The sequence below is a fragment of the Prunus dulcis genome, chromosome 2 (assembly GCF_902201215.1).
Source record: "Prunus dulcis chromosome 2, ALMONDv2, whole genome shotgun sequence".
Taxonomy (NCBI): domain Eukaryota; kingdom Viridiplantae; phylum Streptophyta; class Magnoliopsida; order Rosales; family Rosaceae; genus Prunus; species Prunus dulcis.
The window spans coordinates 8511099-8520044 of NC_047651.1; the positions used below are offsets into that span (position 1 = coordinate 8511099).

The following is an 8946-nucleotide window of genomic DNA, read 5'->3' on the forward strand; positions in this document are numbered from 1 at the left end:
AAAATTGATTCTTTAGAAACCCTTGTAAACTTTAGGAGTGGATCGTGCTTAGTGGATGAAGAATGGTGTGGATGAACCTAGAATCACTTCCAAACAGTTCCACTTGCGGAGTGCTTATCTTCATAAGTGATTCTGAGAGGGCCCGGTCAGAATCAGTTTTGTTGTCATTATTACATAACAAGTTTATGACCTTGGGGCTTCAAAGACATTTTCATTTTTCCTCTGCCAGTTTTGTGCAAAATTTTTCTATCAAGTTTAGGATAGATGAATGAAAGAAATTTCCAAATGGAGCCTCTGTAAAATGCCCTTATTATTCAAGGAAGTCCATTTGTACAATCAATAAATTTATCTTTCATACAAGTTTATCTCGTTTCCCACCTCTTGTGACCATTTATACTAACAACTTTAAGAACACATAACCATTGTTACTAACTCCACTAATAGTTCTGAATCATAAACTCTGCTTATTCAGCTGACTTTTCATGTTGGTTAGGATCAAGTTCTCTCTCACTAGTTCTCTTCTTGTAAGATGTGCATCAAGAAAATTGGAAAGCTTATTTGACTTTTACTGACGAGAAGTTTCTGAATCCGAGGATAGTCTCCTTCCTGCTAAGATGATGTGCTTGAATGGCTCCTTGAACTATTATATCCAGATCTTGGTAGATGCATGTCACTCAGCACATCCTAAAGAGAAGAAAAAAGATAAAATTAAAGTTCGACGAAGACATCCAAAGAAACCAACTATATTGTGAAGCCTTCAGAGGTTATATGAGCTGCAGGGTTGCATGAAATAATTTAATGGAAGTCTAGCATGAAGGGTTTGCCTGCTTTGATCTTTGATCTTCCAAGAAAGAATTATTTGTGCAGTTCCTTTAAGTACAATGCTAGATTAATGTTACAAAACTCACTTGTTTTCTGGAAATTGAGCCTTGTCTTGATAAGTATACTCCACCACCACAACCACCAAGCATGTTGTAATGCATGCTATCTTCAGCGAGTGCTCTCAATCTGTTAAGCTCAGGTAGCACAACCTTGGCAAGATCAGGTCTGTCTTTTCGCCTCATTTCAGTACACTGTAAAGATAACTTGGCAAAGCTCAAGGCTTCCTCAATTGGCCAGTCAGGAACAGCAGGGTCAAGCATCTCAGCAAAGGTCCCTAGCTCAATAGCCAGCTCAACATGATGAGCCAAACCCATCGGCGGTTTGGCAGTTATTATTTGTAGAAGCATGACCCCAAGCGAGTAGATATCAGATTTTGTTCCAAGCATGCCGGTTTGCTGATACTCTGGGTCGATATAACAGAATGTTCCAGCTGTTGACGTCATTCGATATTGAGTGACAGAGTCGGCTACTGATGGAGGAACAAGCCTGGCCAGACCTACATCACTAATCTTGCTAACATAGTTATGGTCTAGCAAAATGTTGCCGGGTTTTAGGTCACGGTGTACAAGTGGCTCTGGCTTGGACTGGTGAAGGAACAAAAGCCCAGTGGCAATTTCTGCAGAGATTCGGAACCTTAGCTGCCAAGGAATAACTGGGGTGTTACCTCGCTGGAAGAGACGGTCTTCTAAGCTCCCATTAGCCATGTACTCATAGACCAGACAGCCATACTCTGGGCAGGCTCCAAGAAGGAGAACCATGTTCGGATGTCGTATGCAGCTCAATACTTCAACCTGCATAATTAGGAAATATCAAGAAAAATACACGATAAAAAAAAAAAGGGTTAGAAGATATAAGTGCCTAGCTTGTGAAATTAAGAAATATCAGTAATCCTAGCATTTTCTATTTGAACTATTAGGCTTCCTATTGGGTCGTTGAATTCAAGATGGGAATTGCTAAATATCAGTATTTCCCCTTGTTTATGTTGTTTATGTGCTAAGAATCTGAAGAATGTGCTGTATATTTGAAGATACCAGTTAAAAGTTGGATATGTAAACGATCACAAACCTCTTGTTGGAACTGCGAATGTCCTTGCGCTGCACCTGGACGTAGAATTTTGACTGCCACTTGTGTGTGATCCAGTTCACCCCTGTATACTGGCCCATAGCCTCCTTCTCCAACCTTGTCAGTTTGTGAAAATTTATTTGTTCCTGCTTCAATCTCCTCAATTGTGTATTTCCTGTACCTTAGATTATATGCCCTTGCTTCTGTTGCCTGGTTCCTCTCTTCTGCTTCTTTAAGGGCTTTCATTTCCGCATTCCTCCTTTTATGTGCTTCCAATTCAGCAATCCTTTGAGCTGCTTCTGCCGCCTCCATGGCTGCCTTACATTTCTCTCTCTCCTTCTTTATTAGTGCCAATGCAGCTTCCTCTGTTATGTGTGCCTCATTTAATCTATGTTCCTCCTCCGATTTCCATCGGTCAAGTTCCTGTGCCTGTCATGGTTGTCATCAGAGTTCATATTGGAATGAGTCGTTTTTCGGTCTAGCTATCTGATGTTTCGCAAAATTCGTATTCTGGAGATGATAATAAAACATGAACAAATTTTATGCTCAAATAAGGTTTCACATCATACCTCATGATTTAACGTGACCGCCTCCTTGCAGGCCATTTTGTACACGTCCATTGTTTGCTTGAGCTCTAGCTTGAGCCTCCACATCTCGGCTTCCACTTCATCCTATTATTTTTAAGGCAAACTACAGATTAATACTCTGAACTAATTTTGCATGCATATGTATGTTACTGTAATAAATGCACGTCTTTTTTTGTCATGGCCTGAAATCAATTAGAACTACTTAATAAAGTTGAGCACTGCGATTTGTACTATCTCAACTAGTACAACTGAGATATATTTATCGGTTGATTCGAGATATCGGTACTTATTGAACAAATGGAAACATCTAAATCTGCTCCTGACTTAAAAATTTTAAGTTTTGGCATGCTCCAAGGCGATTAGATTCGTGGTGCTTCCAAGTTTACTTATGGTGGGAAATTGTCTTACCATGTTGTGTGATGATGACCATGATTTTCCACTTTCCATTGAGGATGATGAGAAGTCTTGTGGGGAAGAGCTCTTGTCAATAAACTGGCGTCTCGAGTAAGATGACGCAGAGCTTCGGTTGTCAAATTCTGGACTAATCGATTTTCGAGGGGTGAACATGCGATCAATACTTGGCCTTCCACTGCTCACAAACGATATATCGGTACTCTCTGGCGAATGGTCATATGAGTTGTTCATTGAAGCTCGTCCTCTTGTGAAGGGTGACCTGCATCGTGAGGTCAGTCTTCTCATCAAATATTGTATTCTATTCACATAATACCTTCATTTGAAGAGCATTTATCAGAGCTTACTTGATTTCAGTGTCATCTACCATCAGGCTATCGGGTGCAGAATGTGTCCTCTTTCCTGATTCTGCATTAATCAGAGAAACTTGAGTGAGTAAAGAGCGAAAATCGCAGGATCATTCGAGTTGGGGAAGAACATGATCAGTGCTAGAATTACAGAAAGAAATTAACCTCTTGGTTGCTGTTTACGCATGGATTGCGTACCATTTGATTCGGAAACTTTGCTGGATTGTTTATGAATTTGGTTACGAGCTTTTTTGGGTGGTGGAATGGTAGCTGTTTGCACATTGGAGATCTTGCCTTTGCCAATGACATACAGAGTGCAAAAATTCGGTACCCCTTTTATCACACAACTGGGAACATCTGTTACTTTGAAGGATCTGATGTATTTGAAACAAAATTAATGTAATGTCAATGCACGTGTAATTATTTCGTTGGAAATTCTTTGAGCAATGTAGTTTAGTGATTCGAACTGTCCGGTTCTTAGGCACACATTCACAAAAGAAATCTTTGTAAAAAGTTAGCCGAATTGAAAATACTTAGCCACGATAATCAAATAACTAAACGATTTTGAAATGGACAGTCTGAATCATTAACCAAATCCCAAATGGAATGCAAGTAAATAAAAATTACCTGAAAAAACTATGTCTTGATGGTGCACCAAGTACCAAAATCTCAATTGAATTAGAGATAACATAGTTGATGAGAGCTTTCGGTATATCGACAGCCTCAACTACGACTTCATGGCACTTTATCTGCAGCAAAGATCAAATTAAACTACCTAGGGACCGGAAACTTCATCAAATATAAAATAAAGCTGCCTACGGACCAGAAACTCACCAACTTTTTCTTGCAAAAGGAACGGAAGGGAAGAAACAGCTCTTTGGTTTCAGCATCAACCGGTTTTTTGTATACATTTTCCCCTTCCTCCCCCTCTTCGGAGACTGAAACTATGCATAGGATGAGGAAAACGGAGGATCAGAAATTCGGGAGACAGAGAAATGCAAACTATCAAGAGCAAAATTCAAATGTTTGTAAGAATATGCAATTATTTTATGTGTTTCATGTAATGGAACAATGAGTAACGTTACATGTATCATATTTGATGACTACATCTTTCTTCGGAAAGGTGAGAGCCAAATACGTGGATGAGTTGTGCATGAATTTCATCCATGTCAGAAGTATGGTCAAGGCCTGTGACTATGTACACTAATAACATGAAGATCACCCTCATGATCATGCATGAGAGAGAGAGAGAGAGAGAGAGAGAGATTTACCATGATTGGGAAGGGTATGTTTGACATGGAGGAGGGTGAGAGGTTGGCCCTTGGTGAGAAGATGATCAACAGCCCATTTGATAGCATGCTGGCTTCCTTTGTCCTTGTCTATTGCCAATGCCACCGCCTCATCTGCTGCTTTAGTTTCTGCTGTCCCTCTTCCCATTTCCTTAACTCTAATAATAATCTATGATTAATGAATCAAAATTAACTCACTCTGAAATTAATTAAGAAACTAATTAAGCAGATGACCCTGGAAGAACCTCTCAATCAATATATATATGCATGGAGAAAGCTTCTTCTATCACCTTTGCAGACAACTGGCAATGCCTTTCTATCAGCTTTGTTACTAAACCACATTACAGAAACTGATTTGACCAACAGATAATTTTTTGTTCCCTTTTCTTTTGATGTAAGAAGACAGTTTGGTTGTTGTGAGTGTGTTTTTTCTGTTCTGTTGAATTAATCATGCACTTGTTTCACACATCAATTACCCTCTGATGCGATTTGTATGGTGGCAAGATATGTCGTGGATCTTTGTTGTAATTGTCTTTGTATTTCCAAAGGAAAAAAAAAAATTTAGCCTCTAATCCGACAATTTTTGTGTGTTCGAGAAAAAAAAAGAGTTATAATGTTAGCCTTTCCCATCTATTTTTAGTTCATTTTGAAAACAGAAATAACTTTTGTGTGGAATATCTTTTTGTCACTGAAGGCAGTATAAAGTTGAAACAAAATAATAAAAGACGGAAAGGATAACTAGAAATTATATAACAGAATTTTGTTCCTTGATCCAATTTTTGTTGGATAAAAGACAGAATGATTCATGTTAAAAAAACACAAAAAAGAAAAGAAAAAAGACTGAATGATTCAGATCCCCACTTTTCACTACTTCATAATGCAACAGAAAACTCCCCAATATGCTCAATTTATTATATATCCATGAAAGTTTACATAGTAAATGTGGACAAGGCTGATTTTAATCTACAAAACAGTTTACATATGCTGCCACATTGGGGATGTGAGAATCGAATAGTGGAACTCGGGTGTCCGGGTGGGTGAATGCTATCAATCACTTGAGCTACAAATCCACAAATCCCTTGCCAGACACTTCCATTTATTCTCCAAACCAGCACAAAAAAGAATCAAAAGAATATGATATATAAAGTTCTAAAAGAATCAAAAGAATATGATATATAATGTTCTAAAAAGAATCAAAATATTAAGATACACAGTACAAGGAGCTACAACAAGAATCTCAGAAACAAGCTTCTTTCTTCAGCAAGTTAGCAACACAAGGGACATATAATCAACCCATTTTCATTGCACACTGAGCACTTGTCTGACTGGCCCTCTTGGCCAATCACTTTGCAGCTGCCACTGCATTTGAAACAAACCACAAATCGAACTCCATCACAAGCTTCACACGGGCCAATAGACCGATCGATCGGGACTCCATGGAAGAGTGGCTTAAGCTTTCCTTGCTCATGAAGCGTCAAAACCTCCTCTGCTCCACCAATATATCTCCCCTTTATGAAAAGCTTAGGAGGCACTGCTTTACAGTCCAAAACTTGCCACAGCTCTTCTCTGAATTCCATGTGCATAGACACATCCCGCTCGTAAAACACCACCCGAAAGCTCTCCAAAAGAAACCGAACGCTGTTGCAGTCATCGAAGGTCTTTCGAATACCTCGAAGGGTTGTTGAGTACAGAATTACTGATGAATCCGAACTCCCAGGCACACACTTCTCCTCGAAGCACAATAGAGGTTCTTCATTTGAAGGCGGCTCCGGCTCCGGCTCTGGCTCAACTACATTGGATTCAAGATTCTGTTTTTCGCTTCTTCTTGATATTCTCTCTGCTTCACTCAACTTCATATATTCCATCACGGCTTGCTGAAAGGCTGCGAGTAGGTTCGGGTCAAAGAGGCTACCGGAGTTTAAGTCCGGTCTGCGAAAAGATGAGATGTCAATCTCCGAGAAAGGGATTTGTCTACCACGATCCGGCCCGGGCAACGATTCTTCTGAAGCTTCAAGAGCTCTGTTTTCCCCCAAATTGTGCTCTGTTCTCATCAAATTTTCCTTGAATGCCATTGAGTTTTTTGCCTTCATTTTTGGCCGGATGTTTTCCTTGTCGTCCAAATCATCCTCAGGCCCTGATTCTTCATCTTCAAGGTCTTTCATAAGCTCAGCGACGTCAATAACATCAGGCTCTTGCTCGGTCAAAACATTCTCTTTCATTTTCTTCTGCTCTGTTTCCATGGAAACCAACTGGGCCTGAACTTTGAGATCTGAGATCTTGGGATAAGAATCTACATAATACCCATCTGACGCACTTACCTGAAGAATTCGATCTTGTGGCTTCAAATACCCAGCAGGCCGGATTGACTTCAACTTCTTCAGGAACTTTCCTTTCACTCCCTTCATTGTTGCCCAGCAAAGCTTCCAAAATCTGAACCAAGAAAAGGATGCTTCAAACCAGAAATGGATTATTTTTGAAGTTTGAAGAGAGGTCAGAGAGATTGAGAGATGACAGTGAAGAAGCTGTGTGAGCTAAGCTGCTTCTTCTCCACCTTGACCTTTGGTGCTTACAGACACAGCGCTTTCCAACTTCAACGGCTACAAAGTTTTTTTTGCCATTTTAAAATTCGAAAACGTTGGAAGCGATCCTGTGCGGCCAGGAACAGGATAAGAGAAGACCATAGCTTATAGTTGTACGCCACGTGGTTATTATGGCGCACAATGTTACGTTAGAAAAGTTGAAAGACACGTGTCTGGCACGGAGGCTATGAGGTGTTCACGTTGTGATGCACTGGTGAGGTAGCGGAAGTGTGCGGCTAACGGTCATAATAATTGACAATTGGGGCCACTTGAGTCGAGTGTGCACAATTTCTCGTTTGCTTTAATCACTTGTTTTTTCCACTTCCTTGATAAGGAGAAACTTTGTCGTAAATCGTGTGGATAATCATTATTTGAGATGTTGGATTTGAGCTAGATTGATGATAATGATCTGAATGTGAACCATTGGGACAATGTCTTGTTTTTCTTTAGAAGAAATTTTATTACTTAGAACACGAATCGCAATAGGGCAATTAAATAAAACTAAGCTCAATATATTTGTTGATGTCAGTCTCCTAATTAATCAAGGAGATTTACTTCCTTGATTAATTAAGAAATTTACTTTTCTATTTTTTATATAAGTGATAAATCATTGCACAATTATGAGATACTTTTCTAATTCTTTACCATATCTAATTCCTTGTATAACCTTCATATGTAAACTCCTATATATACCTCTTTATGGAGAAGAATAAAGAACAACCCAAAGTATTCAAACCATATTCATATTTTAGCAATACTCAGGTTCCAGAAATTTAGGCATAGTTCTTTTTAGGTAAGGAAAAAAATGATTTATATTGTAAATAATGGATGGCTCACATGTTGAAAATGAGGAGCAACATTGAGTGAAATACCATGTTTTACGGAAAGATGAAGACTTATATGCTTAGTTTCTATTCACAAATAGTAATAAGCAATTATGAGTTAATGTTGTTGAGTGAATGCTCTGGTTGTGAAGCATATATCATCTGCCTATAAATAGAGGCAATTTTCAGGCTTTGATACATACCAATCCGAAGAGAAAAGAAAGAGAAATCTGAGAGTTAGAAAGTTTTATTTGAGAGAGAAAATTCTATCAATGTAAAACCATAAGAACAAATACAATTCCACCCTAATATTCAGTGGTACTTTCATACTCTGTCTATTTTATAACAATTTATTATTATATTTCCTTTTTTTATATTCTGACAATATGGGCAGGCACTCAATTAGCTACCAATCCCATTTTTCATCCAAGAACAAAGCATATTCAGGTTTCTTATCACTTCATCTACGAATTAGTTTCCGAAGGTTTCTTGTGAATTCATTTTGTTAATTCTTCCAATTAGTTTGCAGATATACTTATCATAGGGCTCTTAACTCCAATTTTCTCTTCCTTTCGGTCCAAGCTCATGTGTACTTCATCCCCATCAGCTTGAATATCCCAGGATTCTTTCCCTTACTTGCTAGCTGTATATATTGTTTACTTTGACTTTAGGATGTGATTATATTGCCTTGATTCCATCATCTTTACAATTCTCAACACTTGACACGTGTCAATGAACATAACCATCGTTCCACAAAATATTTCTATTTCTGTAAGGGTACAAGAAGTCAAATCCATTAATAGTACCTTGCTGTGGAAAATTTACAGCAATTAAGGCATCAAACTCGTATAATTTGGCATGTGATGTGCTTTACTGAACTGAAAGTAGCTCTTCTCTAGAATTATGAAGGATTTCTACTTGTAAGTTGTTTATGCATGTCAACTCAAGATCCTGTGAGAGAGAAA

The 8946-nt window shown here is 38.6% G+C and overlaps 2 protein-coding genes across 2 annotated transcripts in view; both read right to left on the reverse strand.

Annotated features, from left to right (window-relative positions):
* LOC117618049 (U-box domain-containing protein 52-like) overlaps positions 1–8523 on the reverse strand; it is a 12355-nt gene extending 3832 nt beyond the window's left edge. Inside the window, exons 1-9 of the mRNA XM_034347678.1 lie at positions 8517–8523; positions 4561–4716; positions 4124–4218; positions 3917–4038; positions 3455–3663; positions 2940–3187; positions 2514–2615; positions 1948–2373; positions 959–1673 (exon numbers count right to left, since the gene is read on the reverse strand). Coding sequence (XP_034203569.1) covers positions 959–1673; positions 1948–2373; positions 2514–2615; positions 2940–3187; positions 3455–3663; positions 3917–4038; positions 4124–4218; positions 4561–4716; positions 8517–8523 — 2080 coding nt within the window. The remainder of the gene's footprint in view (positions 1–958; positions 1674–1947; positions 2374–2513; positions 2616–2939; positions 3188–3454; positions 3664–3916; positions 4039–4123; positions 4219–4560; positions 4717–8516) is intronic.
* On the reverse strand, positions 5477–7151 carry LOC117618648 (uncharacterized protein At3g28850). The gene has a single exon (XM_034348319.1). It carries the CDS (start codon positions 6981–6983, stop codon positions 5844–5846), a length of 1140 nt encoding a protein of 379 aa, XP_034204210.1. The 5' UTR covers positions 6984–7151; the 3' UTR covers positions 5477–5843.
* Positions 8524–8946: the final 423 nt, after the last annotated feature.